This window comes from Mesoplodon bidens, assembly GCF_964165515.1.
Source record: "Mesoplodon bidens genome assembly, chromosome: 11".
NCBI classification, from domain to species: Eukaryota; Metazoa; Chordata; class Mammalia; order Artiodactyla; family Ziphiidae; genus Mesoplodon; species Mesoplodon bidens.
The window spans coordinates 3,245,945-3,265,482 of record NC_138167.1 but is presented as its reverse complement, the minus strand read 5'-3'; the positions used below and the strand labels follow the sequence as shown (position 1 = coordinate 3,265,482).

Here is a 19,538-nt window from a genome sequence, read left to right as displayed (position 1 = left end):
AAAGCCACCACACACTGTTCTTTCCTGGCTCAGCTGGTCCTAAATGAGGCAAAGTCCATGGCCACAGCCTCTGTTCTCAGAACACCTCCCACCAAGGGCGGGAAGCTGTCCTCAAGGCTGGGAGGGTGCCCAGGGTGTCCTAAAGTAAGGCTCCAGTTCCCCAGTCTTAAGGGGTCCAGGCTGGAGTCCTTGAAGGAGGCCATCACATCCAAACCCGCCTTCCTACCGCTTCCCCTGTAACTTGTCTGGTTGTGCACAAGGCAGCCAGGCCCCCCCGGGCAAGTGGGTCCTGGCAGCTCCCTGGAAGCCGGCCCCCAGGGTCCCTCCTCCTCTCTGACCCTGGCCTCACAGAGGCTGCCTCAGCACTCACCACGTTTTTGGCATTTGGCTTCATGGATATGGTCCCGTAGATCTCCTCCCCCCTCCGGACGGTGAGGTAGTCTTCCAAGTAGAAGACAGTCTGCTTCCAGTGGGTGTAGGGGGCGTCAGGGGCTGAAGGATAAGAAGGAGGGTTAGAGAAGACGTCTCAGAGGGGCCGGGACCCCGCGCGGACGCTGCTGGGCTTCCTCTGGGACTCACTGAACACCGCAGCAAGCGCTCTCACTGGGTCAGGCACCCAGCCCCTGCGCCTGCTCCAAGCCCACAGGACACCCCGCTCAGCTCAGGGCCTCCTCCCAGGATCAAGGCCCCACCCCCTCGGGACTGCGGGTCTTCGCTGGGGATCAGAAGAGAAACAAGCTGATATTACAAAGCCACACAAGGGGCGGCATTAACACAACGCATCTCAAAATGCTACTGTTTTTCATTAGTTCAGCAGAGTGAAGACTTTCAGACATTGTAGGGGAGAGATCTGGAGGGTGGTGCATCCCGTCTCCCCTTAAATGACACCATTCATGCCAACTCCACGGCTGAGCCAGTTTCGCCAATTCCACTGACACCCCAGGCCTGCACATAGCTTTCCCTGCCTGCCTCTCTGTCCTAAAACCAATCCTACTTCCCTTGGCCCAGGCCTGCCCTGGGGTTTCAGCCGCGCCTTCCTACCTGGATGACTAGAAATTGGGGATGCCTCTCATTCCACGGACCCAAGGCTGATCCACAGCTCACACCTCATGCATGATCCAAAGCCACACTGACTGATGCCTGCACCTCCCCTCCCCTGTATTTGCCGTGAAATCCCATCCATCCCTCTGGGCACACTACAAATTCTACAACTAGACGAGGGGTCCTGTCTTATGGGCCCCCTTCCTCAGCAGCAGCCGTCCTTGGGACACTTCCCTCCCTCATCACCAGCCTCTCCCTTCCTCATTCTTCAAGGTCACATCCTTGGGCAAGCCTTGCCTGACCCAGCTGGATTAAGGGCAGCCTGGGCTTATGTTACCACGGTGGCTGTCATGCCCTTACATAACGGCCTCTGTCTCTTTTTACGTGTTTGTGTCCTCCACAAGACTGCAATCTCCATGAGGGCCGGGGTCTGCTTACTACTCTATCCTCAGAGCCCATCACCACCCTTGCTAGGTCTGTGAGTACCGAATAAATGAACGATGGTAGAAAGCCCCAGAGGGGGCGTGTTGTGACGCTTCAAGGTCCCCAGAGGTGTCCGGTGACATTGCGGCTTTGGAACCTAAGGGCTGTAGAAGAACCCGTCTTCCAGTCAGTTCCTCGTGCCCTTCAGGCTCTTCCCTCCCTCCACCAGGATGCAGGACTCGTTAACACTGATCCCCTCTTTGCTTAGGACCAGAGCTAAAGGTGGGAAGACTTAGGGAGGGTGTAATAAGTGCCTTTCAAATACTTCAAAGTCTGTCACATGGAAAGACTTATATGTGGCCTTATAGATGGCTTTGGAGGCAGAAGAAAGGCTAGGCACTGAGAATCACTAGAAGGCAGAGTTTTAATCACAGGAAGGACTGGGACTGTCCCACGACCGTATGCACACCTGCGGTCCAGCCCGGAGGAGTGCACACACAGCCCGACTGGGGATTTACCGTATGCCCCGTCAGACCAAGATCGTTCAGACCCCAAGATCTATTTTAATGGTGGTGAAGAGTCTGCCTGTCTGTGTCCTTTGCAATGAACTAGCTTGATCAAATGTCAGTGGTTTGGATACTCGAGTAGCCTTCGATGTGTGCATTTAGGCAATCGATGCAAACTCAAGGTCTAGTGGAGGGGAGGCAGCCTGAGGATTTGGAAGGGCTTGAAGGAGGATCATGAACATAGAGTCTGTGCCGCTCAGATCCTGGATCCCCAAACACACCCAGCCTTCCTGGCCTCCAAGGCATACTGCGGTCCACAGGCAAAGTCCACCTGCTCCCAGCACCTTCCCTTCCAACGACATCTAAACGAATTGTCAAAAGATCATCTCCGGGGTGTGCAGAGGATGGCAGCGTATGACTGACAGCACTCCCGCCCCCGCTGCCACCCCCGCCAACCCAGACAGGTGTGTCTCCTGTTCTTAAAGCCCTCCAGGCAAGAAGATTCCAGCAGCTACCTTCTGCCTCCTAATCGGATGCCTGTGAGACTTCCAGAGACTTCACTGGCTCAGCTCTGCCAGCCAGCAAGCCCAGAAGTCCACCTCTGACGCTGGTCCCCCAAAAGACACCCACCTTGGGTGGGAGGAGAGTGATATTTCCCCTTGACATCAACATCAAAAGGTTAAGAACTTCCCCAAACATCTCATTTCCACGATGGGTCCACGGACTCATTGCTAAAGCAGTTTTCTCAATGCAGGTTCTCCACCAAGGTGTCCAGGAAAAGTTGATGACAATTCAGATGTTTTGACTCTAGTCCTAGAGATGTGAATTCAGTAATTCTGGGGTGTGAGATGGGGGCAGGCTTGCCAAGACGTAAAAGTCTCCCCCCAGGTGGTGTAGATACACAGCCAGTTGCTGTGCAGACTCAATCATTTACATCTAATACATCTCTTGGGTGGGTACCAGTGGAAGGGACATTTAACTAGGCAACAGTAGGCCCAGTGTCCAGTCTCCATTTTGCCATGCATTTGCACTGTGACCCTGGGGCTCATTTTCTACCTCTGCAGAAAGTTTATCTCCCAAGGGACTGTGAGGATAGGTGATGGGAAGGGGAAAGGATACACTGAGCATGACTAGCCTCCTGCTGTGCCCAGGACCGTTTTCCTGGTGTGGTTATCTGTAGCTCTCCCTTTCGCTCTCAAAGTGTCCTCATTTGAAAGATGAATTATATGGTCCCCTTATCTGTAACATAACAGGCCCAGGTTAGGGTATTGCCAAGCCATTGCATTAGGTGGTTATTTAATCATTGTGGAAAGTGGTCTATCCTTTCATTTATCCATCAACTATGGCTCTGGCCTGTAAAGCCGTGCTGCCTCATTGTCGTGGTCTGGAATGTTCTAGGGATTCTCTAGAAAGTTGCTGTGCACAAGGGCGTTCAGTATCACTGTGGACCACGACACCCAGAGTTCTGGTCAGTGGACAAGCCTTTCCCTTCCACTTTGCCCCAACTACAACCTTCAAGATAGTGTAAGTGTCTTTCAGGCTTCCTCGTTATGACCGTACCGTCATTCACACATTCATTCATTCACTCACGCATGCATTCACTCATTCAGGCATTCATTCATTCACTCATTCATACATTCACTCACGCATGCATTCACTCATTCAGGCATTCATTCGTTCACTCATTCATACATTCACTCACGCATGCATTCACTCATTCACTCATTCATACATTCACTCACGCATGCATTCACTCATTCAGGCATTCATTCAATCATTCGTTCATTCAGCAGACATCCACTCAGGATGCCTGCCATGTGCCTGATGTGGTCCTAAATGTGGGGAACAGCAGCCAGTACAGCCTCACCCCCTGAGATCCTGCAGCCTAAGTGAGAAGACACTCAGGTAGCTGGCCCTAAAGTCCGGTGGGAGTTGTGACCGAGGATGGAGGTGGGGTGCACAGGGGGCTGCAGGAACAAATGGCTGGAGCCTCTCACAGGAAGATTTTTCCTGGTGCTTCTGGAGAGAGAGTGGAATCCTGCTTCCTCTTTCTCTTCCCAATGGCTAAGTGGCTGGTAGTTCTTTCTGGAATTTAATACTTTTTCTAGCTGTAAATTTGTAATTCTGTTCCCCGGGGGGTTCACAGGCTTTTCGGAGAATTCAAGACTGTGCATGGAGAAGCTTCTCTGACCTGAGAAAATGGCTCAGTGTCACAGGGTGGCAAAGCTAGGAAGGGGCTGCCAGGCAGTCGAGGTCCAACCATGTCATTTCACTCATAATGAGCCCAAGGCCCGGAAAGGAGCTCACTTCAGAGCACCTCCACGGCCTGATCGCCCTGCCTTGCGGTTTTTCCTGGAAAAACTAGGACTTGGCGCAGGCCTGCTTCTACTCTGGGTACTGCCCTTGCAGCAGTAGCCCCAGGCGGCCCAATTCCCATTTCCTACCCCGCCCTCCGAGGAGGCTGTGTCTAAGGGGCGGGGCAGCTGTGCCGGCGCAGCCTGGAGCCCTGGGTGCTTGTGCCCGTTTGCAGCGGCTTCTGCCCGGAGCCGCAGCAGGCAAACACCAGCACCATTCACGGGGACTGTTTCCAAGCTGCACAATCCGTGACGTGCTTTCGCGTGGGTGTCCCGGAGCAGCTGCAAACCTTGGGGGCCGATGGGGAGGGGCCGCTTACAGCAGGCTGCACTTCGCCTGAAGTTCAAAGCCAGCTGAGACCAAACGATACCTTGTTTAGGCCTACACCTATGCGTGATAAAACTTTTTTAAAATAGCAGGGGATAAGGAACTGAACATTCAGGATAATGTTCGTTTAGAGGCGATGTGGGGGGAGGGGATAAGACGGGACCATCCAGGTAGCGGTAGCTGCAAAGGTATTGGTAGTATTTAAGTCCTTGAGTTAGATGGTGAGCTCACAGGGATTTATTATGTGACTCTGAATTACTTTACTTGCATTTATTAATTATAAGCATAATCATATTATATTTATTCATAATGTATTTCTGGTTAATATTTACATTTTAATTAACAATAGTCTATCTCTTGATATTAACTAATGTATTTACATTCTAATAATCATTAGAATTATTACCTTCTAGTTAATAATGCATTCTGGTTACTATTACATTCTAATTAATAACACTTTATTTACAGTCTATTACTGAGTTAGGTGGCAAGTTCACAGGTGTCCCTTGTATTAATTAAAAAGTAAGCAAAAAGTGAACTGTGCATGATCCAATGATGGTAGTGTGTCATGAACCACAAATTAAGATTAATCTAATTCTGTGCATCTGAGGTCCTTAAAAAACAAAGAAGAAATATTCTTTCCTTGCTGGTCAGAGTGCAGAGGGTCTGAGTAAAGCCCACTGCCAAAGCCATGCCAGCTGGTAAAGATGGCCAAGATGGTAAAGACGTCTGCTACATGCTGGACCAAAACCACACTGTCATCCACCGGAAACAGATCATCTCAGGGAAAGAAAAACGCAGCCTGGAGCTACAGGGGCTGGAGCCTGGGCTTCAGAGACACAGAACTCTTTCCAGAGTACCCTTGCCCCCTGACTTTCCCATCACCTGCAGCAGGGCGGGCCCTGGGGGAGGCATCACCCAGGGATGGAGGAAGCAGAGCCAGCCTCCAGTCACAGGCACCGTCCTCGATCGGGCCCTTCCTCAGCCCTCACTGCCCCAATCCTCACCATTGCAAGGCTGAGTCTCACCCACCCTTCAAGGTCCAGGTAAAATACCCCTTCCTCCTGCTGGCTGTTCCTGCGCACCCACCGAGAAGATAAGCTCGTCTGCTGCTCCCGTAGGGAGGGTAGCAGCTGATAATGACCCGGATCAGGGCTCTCTGGTCTTCCCCAGGATGAGGAGGCACCAGCGCTGGCCTGGCTGATGGAGACCAGAAGACCCTAGTCTTGATGGTCAGGAGACACCAACTCGGAAAAAAGCCCTTCTGTGAGGGATTAGGTGAAGTCTCTTGTCTGTTCTTTCCCGCAGGAAAATTCCAGGCTCAGGTGCCTTCACTAAGGAATTCCAGCAAGCATTTAAAAAAGAACTATCACTGATCCTTCAAAAACTCTTCCAGCAGATAAAGGAGGAGGAAACACTCCCCAACTTATTCTACGAGATCAGAATTACTCTGCTGGCAAAGTCAGAGAGAGAGAGATCACAAGAAAACAAATCTACAGACCCAGTGTCATTCATCTGTATAGATGTAAAATACATCAATAAGGTGTCAGAAAACTGGGCAACATAGACAAAGGACTAAACATGATCAAGTGGGATCACTGTCACCGCGTTAAAGAGGACCACTGACGCCATGGCTTCCGGAAGTGAACAATCGTATCTTCAAATTCTGGTAGAACTCACCTATCCCTGCCACGTGCACACTCACTCAGCCCCGGCGCCAAGCTCCCAATTCCCAGGAAGACCTCCCATGAGTGGTCAGGATGAACACATGCTCAGGGCAGGAACCCTAGCTTCACAAACGCATTGAACAGAGATTTGTTTAGAAATCTCGGAGCCACGCCCCACTGGGAGGAGCTAGGAAGGCAGAGATTAATGAGATGTGAGCCCAGCGGCGGGGAGACCCAGGTCTGCAGAAAACGAAGGAAATGTTCAGTGAATAATGGCACAGCCTACATTGGAATCCTGGGGGGTTGTTTTAAAAAAAAAGAGATTGGATATATCTCCGTGCGGCTATGGTGGCATCTCCAAGACATATGGTTAAATAAAGACAGGGAGCAGGGGGCAGTGTGTTATGGTGCGAGCCGACCTGTGTTTTCAAGAAAAGTGTAGCTGGATGTCGTACTCCTGTCATGGAAGATGCCACCAGCGGAGGCAGCTGGGTCTACGGTTCACAGAAATCTACGTACTATTTCTGCAACTTCTTGTGAGTCTATAATTATTTCAAATAAAAAGAAAAAAAGTGTATATAGGTATGTAGTTGCTTGTGCACCACTGAAATTTTCTGGAAGGCTACGAAATAAATCGTTAACAAATATGCCTCTCAGGCATGGGATTGGGATGGATGGGGGAGAGGTCTTTTTCCTTAACTTTTTATGCCCCTTTTTAGACCCTTTTGTTATCTTTTTGTTAGACTGCACCCATATCACTTTAAGCATGGCCATGACAGACATAAGCACAGGATGTTACGAGAAGCCCCGAGAAGGAGGCCTAACTTTGACCCTAGAGGGATGGAGGGGATCCTAATACCTGAGCTGAGAGATGCAGCCTGAGCCGGAGGTGGCCAGGTGAGGAGAGGGATGGGGGATGGCATAGGCTGAATCATCTCCCCCCAGAATTCATGTGCTGGAGCCCTGACCCCCGGGACCTCAGAATATGAACGTATTTGGAGAGAATGTCTTTAGTTAAAACGAGGCCCTTAGTGTGGGCCCTCATCCAATCTGGCTGGTGCCCTTGTAGAGCAAGGAGATTAGAACACTCACAGAGACACCAGGAGTGAGCATAGAGGAAGGACCATGTGAAGACACGGCGAGAAGGCGGCCGTTGGCAAGCCAAGGAGAGAGGCCTCAGGAGAAAACTCCAGAGGCCTCCAGAACCATGAGGAATACTTGGTTACAGTGGCCCCAGGGGGTTACAGAAGACCCTCCTGCCCTCTGAATGGACGAGGGGTCGGGGCGTGCAGAGGCCACGGCCGAGGGACTGAAGATGCCTGGGCGCGGAGAGCTGCAGGGCCAGCGTGTGCTGGGCTGCGTGAGCAGCAGCCAAGGGGTGGGGTGGAAGGCACAGCGCGAAGGGTGCTGAGAGATGAGGCTGGGGAAGTGGGATGGGGCCGGTCAGGGGACCAACCCCCTGCCATTTACCAGGCTTAGCAATCTGGGCTTATCTGCTACAGGCAATGAGGCACCTCTGAAGGAGTCTGGAGCACGTCAGGGACTTAATGAAGACGGACAGACGCTGGGAAGACAGGAAGGAGACGTAGAGCTGGGTTGCAGCCTAGGGAAGCAGACGCTGAGTCTGTCATGAGGCGTGGCAGTGGGCAGAGATCTTATTCCCCTCCGTATCCTCCGCCCACACAGAGGGGGCTCGGGAAACACTAAATGAACAAATGTGCATTTGAAAGGTGGCCTCCACGCCTGCCTCTCCCCACCCGACACTTGCTCTCAGCTCTGGCCACACCAGCCACAAATTTTTTACCTTCTCCTCGGGCAGCCAAAACCATGGGGACGTGCGATTCCTCCACGGCTGGAGAGGCTTAGGAGGTGCTAAGTGAGGGCCCCTGGCTGATGCCCCCGGCCCTTGCCCCACGTCCAGGCCGGGGAGGTCACTCCCCACAGAGCCTTGGCACGAAGCCAGGAGGGTCTGGAAGGCCCGCAGAAGGCTCACCTGTGGAAAACCCCATTTTTTTGTGGCACTTGGTAAATTCGATATTGAAATAGGTGACCAGGGCGTGGACGTAGTCATTGCGCTGTATCTGCAGGCAGAAGGCGGATGTGAAGGACAGCTCCTCCGTCTTCACCGTGTAGATGTCCACCTCCTGCAGCCCAGAGAAGAGAGAATGCGGACCCTTAGTGCCTCCACCGGGTCTGGGCCGTCCTCTGCTTCATAGCTCAGGGAGACTATGGATGGCAGGCTCCCCAGGGTGTCATGGCTCTCAGGGGGACTTCCCAGGCCCACCCACCACCCCTCCCCATGACCTCCTCCATCCTTTCTAGGGTGGAGTCTGCTAAGGCGATACTGCAAACAGATTTGAGTCAGAGCCTGAGGACAACAGGATTAGGAAGGTAAATCTTCTGGGGATGAGTGCTGAGGTGGGGGAGGGGAGAGGAGAGGAGGATGCGTGAGAGCATCCGTGAACCCAACCCAAATATCCTCAGAGCAGTCCCCCTCCGCATTGCTAGTGCAGCTAGCTGTTCTCACGGTGGGGTCCCTGGAGGAGAGCATCAGCATCACCTGGGGGCGAATTCCAAGGGGTGGGGTGGGGAGGGGAGGGCATCCCAGCCCTACTGAATCCAAGCAGCAGTGTGTGACCTGTCAAGCCCTCCCAGATGCCGGCAGACCTGACGACTCCTTTCCCAGCAATACGAGGGATGGAGTATTATCTCAGGAGTGAGGACCGAGCCCACACAGTCACGGACTGAGCCTGGGAAAGTCAGCGACCATTTATCACAAGCCCGGACAGTTAAAAAAAAATGAAAGGGCAAAACAAGGGGTGAGAATTTTTCAGTTCTAGCTAGGAATGGACAACACAAGGAACTCATAATTCTAGCCATTTCAGCTGGGAAGTGGGCTGCACATCAGTCTTGTGGGGAGCGGGAGTCATGAACAAGGGTTTGCAACATGCTCTTCTTCCCGCGTGAAGGAGGCTGACCTGTCGTTGGCCGGCTCCGGCAAGACATAGCCAACCCCCAAGGCCCAGGAGGCATCCAGACCGCCTTCAGTGAGGTCTAAGGAAGAACCTCCCACTGCCGGGCTGTAGGGCAGAGACTTCTGTCCTGAAAGCTCTGTACGGGCCAGACAGACACCTGTGTGCCTGGAACGGTTCCCAGGGGCGCCCCTGAGACCCGGATGATGGAAGATCTTGGGAATGACTAGGAGAGAGGGGTCTCCAGGTGGGGAGACAAGAGCAGCGAAGAGACAGAGACTTTTATCTCTACACGTTTCTAGGATGAATAAAGGAAAAACTGATGCAAAGCATCCTGGGGACTGCAAAGCCAAGTCCTGTCTCCACAGGAGGGCAGTGGACAGAGGCGCAGGTGAGGTCAAGGCAGCCAGCCAGCCCAGAGCCTTGTTACGGTGCGGGCTGGCAGCTGTGACATCCTCTGACCTGTCGCTTGGGAAGAGGGTGGGACTGCAGGTGCAGGGGACTGTGGGAGCCCTCGATGTCGGTGACATCACTTCTGCAAGCTCAAGGACGGGGGACAGGACTAAAGGTCCCTGTGAGCCCGGGTCAGGCATGCAGAATTCGATGGGGTTAGAAAGACAGTCCCCTTTTACCCCGAGAATGCAAGAGCCCTGGGGAGCATCCCCAGGTAGTGGCTGCCATGGGCTCCCGCACTCCCCCTGGGAGACTGCACTCCCCGCCTACCAGGCAGCCAGTCCTTCCCCGATGTCTCCAGTCAGTAGGTCCCGCTTTAGAACTAGCGAGCAGGGCCCACACCAGCCTCTGTAACTTCCACCCACGGAACAAGCCAACACCCGCTCATGCTCACGTGGGTCCCTAAACCTTTTCTTCTCCAGCATAAACTCCCTCTCCTGAGTCATGACTTCTGACGCCTTCACCCTCCTGATTTTGGACCCACTTCCAGCAGCCTCTGACCTCGAAGTGCACTCTGCCGGCTCCAGCTGCCTTTACCTGGCCAAGCCCCTCCCACAACACCCCTCTCATAATCCTTTTCTCTGGGACCCGAGTGCAGGTGGGAGGGTCCTTCATTACAGGTCCCCTTGTTAGTTTGGGCCATTGCCCCCATTGGGGAAATCTTTTTAGCCCCAGTACCTGTCAGCTTATGACCTTTGCCATCCCTCTCGGCCACGTGTCTGCAGGTCCCTCCAGCCCAAAAACTCTCAGAGCAGCTGTGCTTAACTGTGATTTTGTTAAGGGCTTCGGCAGAGTCCACTGGGCTGGGCCCGCGCTGTCTGCATTCACTGACGTATCCTCTCCTTCTCCACTGGGGCCAGCCCGCCAGGCTCCAGGCTCCTTCCAAGGTCCCTGTCCCTTTCTCTCGGGCGCCCTCTGCCACGGGCCTCGCCTGGTCTTTCCACCCTGCTTCTGGCTTATCTCAGGGGTCTCACCGCCTCTGCCCCCGTGCCCACCATTAGACTGGAGCCCTTTAGACGCGGGCTCTGGACGTTACGGTCTGCGCGCCCTCAGTGAGCTATGTAACCCCTGACACGCACCACTCTTCTCCTAAAACTGTCTCCCTGCCTGAGGACTCTCCTTCCCATCCCCTCCCCGGGCCTCTCCTTAAGACCAACCAGCTAATCTCTCTGAGATGCATTCACACTATGCTACTCCCTGGACCTAAAGCCTTCCACGACTTTCTATGGTTTACCTAAAAATATCCAAGCCTCTTGGCCTGGACTCAGAGAGGGACCTGGAAGTAGACCCCGTGAGTCACCTGGACCCGGTTCCTTTTTCCTCTGTCTTCCCCTCACTTCTTCAGCACTCTCAGCGTGCACAAGAGCAATCATGCGCCTGCGCACGCACACACACGCACAGAAACGCCCCATCTATCAGGGGTTCCATCTCTATAGGGTCTCAGATGTCCATCACCCAGTGTCAGCCACCAATGCCCTGATAGCGTTCCATAGGTCCTATGGACATCTGCATCTTAATAGGGGCCTCTGAAGGAACAAAAACCTTCCCGACTGAAAGTATGATCTGCGTTAGAATGGGCGCGAGGGAGGAGACTGCTGGTCTCTGGAGTGCGGACAGGCAGGCTGTGTGGGTGAGCCAGCTGTGGCTGGGCCTCAGAGACACAAAGGCCTCTGGTCGGGGCCCTCCCTCCTCTCAGGCCCAAAGTGTCCAGAGGCAGACGCATTACGCTGGCCCCCAGAGCCCTGATCCCTTTGCCAGAAGGCTTTCTCTTTTGGCAGCCGCCGCCGCAGCATCTGAGACCCCAGCGAGACCCCCGGCTCTGCCTCAGGCCGCCCCACCAGGCGCAGAGCTCCGCAGGCATCGGCGACTCAGAGGGGCCCCGGCCGAGGCTGTCCCCACCACTACATCACGTTACAAATGGATGTCTCAGAGCAGAAGTCTGGTCAAAACGGAGTCTTAATTATAATAAAGTGCCACAAGCCGCAACGTTAATAGCGATGAAAATAGCACTTAAGTGTGTGAGGAAGGGCAAGTGTTTTCCCAGGGAAGACGGTGCTGAGCACGTTCACGAGAGCTGACGGACGGCTCTCCTGGTGGCAGAAGCAAACACAGCCGTCCTTGCCCTTCTCAGAGCTCAGGAAGCAAGGCGACACGCATGGAGGGCCCAGAGCTCCAGCCACCCCCCCATACCCACAGCCCCAGGCTGCACTCAGGTGTAACCAAGGAGAGACCCTTGCCTGTTCCTGGCTGGAGGGGGAGAGGAAGGAGCGGGGGACAGAGCCGGCCAGTCTGGGACCAGCCTTGGACGAGCACAAGTGCCGTGGCCACGCCTGCAGGGCGGGGCAGAGAGCGACCCAGGGCCCAAGCACACTGAAGGAATCTTATCCCCACGCAACCATGGGCAGACGCCCATCGGTTCCATACAGCTGCCGTGCGTCATTTTGGCAAATTCAGTTGCACCAGGTGATTTCTACTCATACTACAACATGGGCAGCAATGCTTTGCACTACGGGTGAGTTATTTGGGGTGTACTTTGCTGGATCTTGTTTGGGATGCCAGAGAGAGAGGCTTCGGGGACAGAGGGGCTGGTGGGAAGAAATAAGAGGACGTTTGCTCCTCATCAACCCCGCCTGGACTCAGAAAGGGCTGAGTTAAGAAGCAGCAAAACCCTTCGGTGCGAGGCCAAGGCTTAGACTTGGAGCCAGAATCCTCAGGCAGGATGTTGCAAAAGGGAGGCGGTGACTATCTGATGGGACCTGTCCGAGGTACACCTAGTTTTATTTGTCCTCTGAGGTCTCTTTGAAATGCCATGGTGACAAGGCTTGCGTTTCTTCTCAGGAAGACTGTGACCAGGGACAAGGGACCGTTCTCACCTGGACAAAGCAGCCGTTTGCGTCAGTCCTGCAGAAACCTCCCCTCACCCCTGGGCTCTTCCCTGTTGCGTCCACCCAGAGTTCCCGAAAAAGCAGTGAGGTGCCCAGGACCAGGGCGGGAAGGTGGGCTTCAGCAAGGTGAGGGCTGGGAGGGCTGATGACAACGGACACAGTGAACCCAGATTCTTCGATTAAAACATTAACTTGAAGCCTATGAGACGGATGTCTTTCTAGACTTTAAAAAAAGCAGTGAAATATCAAGAGTTTTCCATCATTAGACAGGATGGATTAGCATATGTAAATGCAGATACTTAGAAAAAGGGTTGGAAAGATCAGCTCACCCTGTGGACAGCGTTACCTCTAGGAGGGGTGTGGGGCTGCGGGGGAGGGGAGGTCTCGGGCGGGGGGTGGGGAGGCTTTTATCTGTCCCCTAGCAAATTCGGCACGTTTGGATATTTAGTGATAAGAATGCACTGGGTAAGGACTGGTCTGCAGAGGATGCTGGCGAGCTGTTCTCCGTCTGCGCCGAAGAAAGCCTTGGAGGACAAGATGTGAGGGCCCGTACCAGCAAGGGCACCCAGGAGGAGGGGAGCTTCGTGCGGCCGGGTCAGATGTGTGCTTAGAGGTGCGGGCGTGAGGCTGCTCACACAGCAGACTGAGGTGTGGGATTTCTTGCCTAAGAGGCCAGCCCCCTCGGAATGGAGGGGCTTCCCCCAACCTGAGCCTCCAGGATGTCCTCCCTCAGATACTCCTCCAAGCCCACCCGACACCCCTCCCCCCTCACAGCACCAAGGGACATGCACCGCCCACCCCCCAACTGTGCCACGTGGAGTCCCAGTGGCACTCTGTCCCCAGCTCTGCTCAGTGACAGTGCCGGCTTTGACGGGTCACTGTGGGCTGCCAGAGGCTCTGGCCAGGGTGGCCTTGCCTCACAGTTTGGGGCCCTGCAGGAGCTGGCGTGGCCTCTACTCTAGGCCCAAGCGTCCAGGTGGCACAGCCGGGTTCCCGCACCCCCAGGCCCGAGCAAGCCGCGTCTGCAGACCTTTATTAAACAGGCATTGGTCACCACTTGCTTTGGGTCCACGATGTCCACCAGGGGCTCCTTCATGGCAACGTCCCGGATGCAGGTCATGTCAAAGCCATAGACGTTCTCCCACCCTGTGGGAACAGAGCGAGAAGTGAGTGCTGGCAGCAGGACCCCCGGAAGTCTCCCGACCCTCCTGAGTCCTAGAGGGTGGGGGGGCAGCTCGTGTTCCCCTGCCTGAGGACAGGAGAGTTGCCTGCCTGGTGGAGAGCTTTGCAATGTGCCAGACAGTCATTCACGCCATCTCATTGGTACAGGTCCCGCTTTAGGGTTGGGAAAAGTAAAGCTCAGAGAGGCTGAGAAACTTCTCCAAGGTCACACAGCCAGACTCCCACAGGGTCAGGACTCGAACCCAAATTCCTGATTCTTCTGGACCTGCTCTCCTGCCGCCTCTCTGAGCCTCGGAGCCTCCTACAAACTCTCCCCTCTGCCGTCCACATTCCTACCCCAGAGCCTTTGCTCCAGTCGTTCTCCACACCTACAAGGCCCATCTCTTTCCCTCCTCCCAGCCCCGCCAGCTGAAGCTCTCAAGCAGCAGAAAGAAACATGGGCTTTCAGTGAGACAGGCTGCAGTTTGAATGCAGCACCTCCACTGACTGGCCAGGCCCTTGTGCAAATTTCCTAACCTCTTTGAGCCTCCATTTTCTCAACTGAAAAACTGAGGGGCAGGGGCAGGAGTGGTCCAGGAGAGGCCTTGACTTTCTCACATGCCATGATGTTCTCTCTAAGGATGCATCTCAGAAGACATACCCCCCCGTTGGGGCACAAAGCACCCCAACAGTGCTCCTTGGCCCCTTGGGGCTGTTCATAAGATGCTTTAAGCAGGAGACGTATTCAGGATGCAGGGTTGGAGAGTAAATGAATGCAGGTCTGATGGTCCAAGATCACCCTTAAATGATGGCAATCATTGATTGATCACCTAGCCCTGGCCAGACCCTTCACTGAATCTCCCCAGCAACCCCGTGAGGATACCTCCATGTGACAGGTGAGAAAACAGGGGCTTGCAGAAGCTGGCATCCGGCTCACAGGCAGTATCTGGCCCAATATCCCACAGCAGGGAAACCGTGGAGCTGGGGCTCAAGCCCGGCTTGGGTCCTAATCCTTCAGCTGCACTGACTCAGTCGTGACAGCAACCAGGAATGCCATTAGCTCTCCCCACAGCGCAGAGAGTGTCTCAGAGGAGTCTTTAGTTACTGGCCAGCTGAAATCTCACTTGTCTGTTTATTCAGAGGGGTTTAGAAATACACTGCAGTAGAGGCACCTTTCTCTAAAATCTTACAGGATTAAATTGTTTTTAAATGTTCACCAAACAAATGGTACCTTAGGGAACTCATGAGCCTGCATGTGTTTAGGAGAGGGGGGTGGGAGGAGGGAGGTGTGACTGGTCAGGGAAAGCTGTGCCCCTTTTACTCAGATTCTTTTTTTTTTTTTTTTTTTTTTTGTGGTACGCGGGCCTCTCACTGTTGTGGCCTCTCCCGTTGCAGAGCACAGGCTCCGGACGCGCAGGCTCAGTGGCCATGGCTCACGGGCCCAGCCACTCTGCAGCATGTGGGATCTTCCCGGACCGGGGCACGAACCCGTGTCCCCTGCATCGGCAGGCGGACTCTCAACCACTGTGCCACCAGGGAAGTCCTTACTCAGATTCTTTTCAAGGGCACACAAAGACCTTCCTCGGGGAGAAGAGGCCGAGAGAATAATCATCTCCCAGAGGGTGAGCACTTGTGAAATTCTGGCTTGAGGATAAGATGCCAGTCAGATCCCATTATATACACGAGGCTGGTGCCAAAGTCCCAACTGAACCTACCTATGTTTGGGGAAGTGTGTCAACAGCACATGCTTCAGAGAAGACCTCCTTCCATAATCTGGAAATAGCTGTCCATGCTCACCCAGATAGAACATGCACACCAAAACACACTGCCTTTGTTTAAAACCTCTTCCCAAGAGACCTACAGCCACGTACCTGCTCTTTGCCTCTACCAGCCCTGCTTTAAGTTAAGGTTCAGTGAAAAAGTTAGGCAGATATCTAAGAGTCTATGTGGGTAATGGTTAAAGTCCTGGGCTTTGGGCTTCAAATCTGGGCTCTGCTGTTTATTTGCTGTGCAACTCTAGGCAAGAATTTAACCTCCCAAAGAGTTGGTTTCTTCTTTAAAATGGAGATGACGATCATGATAGTTACTCTATAGAGTTGTTAAGTGGATTAAATGTGATAATATATGTAAAGTACATAAGACAGTGCCTGGCCCATAGAAAGCCCTTGATACATAGTTGTTGCTGTTGTTATGTGGTTTGCGCTCTGGCTTTGCCACCATCCAAGCTGTGTGACCGTGGCAGATCAGTCCCCTTATCTCTGGCTTGTTTTGTAAAGTGAAGAGTTTGGTTCCGTGGTTCTGTGTTCCAGAATCATCTGGGACACTCTTTAAAATACAGATTCCTGGGCCACAACCCGACCTACTGAATCAGAATCTCCAGATGTGTGCCCCAGTGAGCTGGAATTTTCACCTCTACATAGGCAATTCCAACCAGTTAGAAATCCTTGGGCTAAATAATTTTCGAAGTCCCTTCCAGTCCCTTTCAAATGGACTTAAAGTCTCAAATGGCCATTGTGACACCTTCTCCAACGACTCTCAACCATGGGACCTCTCCTCCTGTATCCTCAGCACCTACAGCAGAGCATCTGGCACAGTAGAAGTCACAGATAAAGCTGTTTTAACTGGAATGTATTCCCAAGCTGTTAAGCCTGCCCTGCTTCACAGTGCCTCGTGTTTTCGTTCTCTTCTTCTTAGGGGTTAATTCGTGTCTTATCTCCCCAGCCAGACTGCCCCACTTCCAGTTATTCAATGACTGATCACACAGGACCTTAGACTTTTCTCTCCTTTCTGCTCACCATTCATTTCCCACTAGCTTCTTTACCGTACGCAAGGCAGGGATGGGAGAGGATAGACGTCAAGCACGTTAATCTTTTGTTGTAATTCTGTCTTGTCTATTGAATGAGTGAATGGGGGGTGAGGGTCATCAGCCAGCAGGAAATACTGTAATTAATTTTCTGGGGATTAAAAAAAATAACATCAGAAGGACCTGTGAAATTTAGTTTATGTATTAAAACAAACTCTTGAAAAGGACCATGTTATGGTGCAATGAATGTAACTAAAGCAGCAACAAAGCCCAGACCTACCATAACTACAGACCAGATGGACTAAAAGTCCCACTTTAATGTCCTGGCAGAGGAAAAGGCATGCTCTTCTCTGGGCATAAATTATGCATCTGTCTCTACTGTCCAGCATTACTCACAAGGTCCAGCATTAATAAAAATTACAAGACACATGGAAAAGAAAGAAAAATATGACCCAGGGCTTCCCTGGTGGCGCAGTGGTTAAGAATCAGCCTGCCAGTGCAGGGGACATGGGTTTGATCCTAGGTCCGGAAAGATCCCACATGCCGCAGAGCGACTAAGCCCATGCGCCACAACTACTGAGCCTGCGCTCTAGAGCCCACGAGCCACAACTACTGAGCCCATGAGCCACAACTACTGAGCCCATGCACTGCAACTAGAGTCCGAGTGCTGCAACTACTGAAGCCCGCGCACCTAGAGCCTGTGCTCCACAACAAGAGAAGCCACCGCAATGAGAAGCCCGCACACGCAACAAAGAGTAGCCCTCGCTCACCACAACTAGAGAAAGCCCGCGCACAGCAACGAAGACCCAATGCAGACAATGAATAAATAAATAATAAATTATTTTTAAAAAAGAATGTAACCTGTAGAGAGAGACTGCCTATTAAAAAAAAAAGAATCTAATGGAGAAAACATGCATGAACAGATGAACAATTTCATCGGTGAGATGGGAACTATGAAAAAGAGCCAATGGAAATGCTGGAAGTGAAAATCACAATATCAAAGATGAAGAATTCTTCCAATGGGCTTATGAGCAGAATGGATATATCAGAGGAGATAATAAAACTGAAAACAAAGACAAGAATATGAAAGACCAGAAAACAAATTTCACTCTTCATTGGAGAGACCTGTAGCTACATAATCCCTCCCTTCCCTGGCCCAAGTAATTGGAGCTTCCCTGCTAGGGCAAATGGGACTGCCTCAGAGAAAATCAGAGCAAGTGCCACCAGGTGCCACTTCCAGCTTCTCCTCTAGTCAGAAAGGAAGGTGTGTATAATAGTTTAATACACTTTAGGCTCTTAGATCAAAGTCAGCTCCTTGTGTAAAATAGGCTAGAAATAGAACTCTGGCTGTCGGGGTGGTGGTGGAAGGGAAACCCATGGAGAGCACCTGAGCCCTCCAAGAGGCTCTGCCCTACAACCCTTCAGCTACGGGCACCACCAAACCTACAGGAGGGGTTCCTTGTCATCTTCTCGTCGGTGGGGAAGCTGGTGCCATCCTCTGACCCTCAGCAGGTTCTAGAGTCATGTACTGGGCAAAAAAAATCAAATAGAATATCTACCAAATTTCAATTTGCAATTTTGAGATTCTAGAAATCCCCAGAGTAAAAAAAAATTTTAATGACTGCTCCTCTCTCAGGGTTAAACCGTCCACCTTGCACACCCGTCTGCTGGTTTACTTCTATTTGTTCATTCATTTTCTCATTCATTCACTCAACAAAATATGCGCTGTGAGCCTCGTACATGGCAATCATGCCTCCCTTTCTCTGTGTTCTCTAGTCGTCGGTGAGCAAAATGAGGACAGGCTCTGTATTTCACTCATGCTTGTGTTCCCGCGTTGCACGTGGTTGAGAAAGAGGGGAGGGGAGGAGAAGCGGGGAGGGGAGGAGGAGGGGGAGGGGAGGGGAGAAATTGTTTTCTTCATTTCCTTTCTGCAAGGGACTGGGCTTGTCTCCCTCTCCTGCCCCACTTTCAGATTTTTCTTTTTTAGCTGGTTCTTGAGCCAACTGGAATTTGCTTACAATTGTTCCCTTGGCAATCATTAACCTTTATGCTTTCACTCTTGATTAAGAGCTCAGAGCAATCAAAATCCCTGTTTATTTAAAACAGATTTCTAAATGGGCTTGCTTCCTTTACTAGAAACAGGGCATTAAAAAAAAAACGTTTAAATAGAAAACTTGAGAGTATGTTAAATGAAATTTAAAGGTGTGTGTGATTTTTGGGTTTGGGGGGAGTGGTGTTGACAGGCTACAGAGATTCCACAAGAAAAAATGGGGCTGACTTTTAAATTTCTTTTCTTTTTCAGAAGGTATGAACATTGCAATGGGCAGGACAAGACTCCACCCCACGGTCTCCAGTCCTGGGCTGGTACCTGAGTAGCGGCCAGAGCCCCAGCGCCTGTCAGGACTGGTCTAATCCTCACTGCAAGATGCGTGAGTCAAGGTCCATGATCCAGGCAAGGAGGAGGGTGAGGTATGTTTGCTTTTAAACCATGAGGAAGTTCCTTAAAGAGCTGTGCCGAGGGTCGGAGCTCAATCACTATTTAGCGCACGTGAGAACAAAGAATGGGCCTGAATGTTCTCCCCCAAACACGATTTATACAGTTACAGCAAGAACTCCAAAAAAGCGTTACCACGCAGCTCCAGGGCAAAACATGTCCTACTTATATATGCATTTGATCAACATTCACTGTTGAGCTGTTTCTGAAACTTATCAGGGGGGCACATCTGTCCTAGATTCTGAGCCACTGGAGGCCAACAAGCTTGGCAGTCAGGCTCGGGGGCCAGAGCCATGAGCAGGAAGGGGTTTAGTGATACATTCAGAGACCAGGCTGGTGCACACAGCACCAAGAACTCTCACGTCCCTTAATATATATCACCTCACTTAATCCTCATGGCAAGTCTATAGGATTGGGGATTTCATCTCAACCGAGGCTCAGAGATGTTAGG

At 52.2% G+C, this 19,538-nt stretch overlaps 1 protein-coding gene across 1 annotated transcript in view; it reads right to left on the bottom strand.

Moving 5' to 3' along the window:
• PRMT8 (protein arginine methyltransferase 8) overlaps positions 1-19,538 on the bottom strand; it is a gene marked incomplete at its 3' end in the record, with an annotated part of 81,417 nt that overhangs the window by 476 nt on the left and 61,403 nt on the right. The window contains exons 7-9 of the mRNA XM_081249122.1: positions 13,660-13,775; positions 8,313-8,463; positions 371-492 (exon numbers count right to left, since the gene is read on the bottom strand). Of these exons, the coding sequence (XP_081105248.1) occupies positions 371-492; positions 8,313-8,463; positions 13,660-13,775 (389 nt within the window). The remainder of the gene's footprint in view (positions 1-370; positions 493-8,312; positions 8,464-13,659; positions 13,776-19,538) is intronic.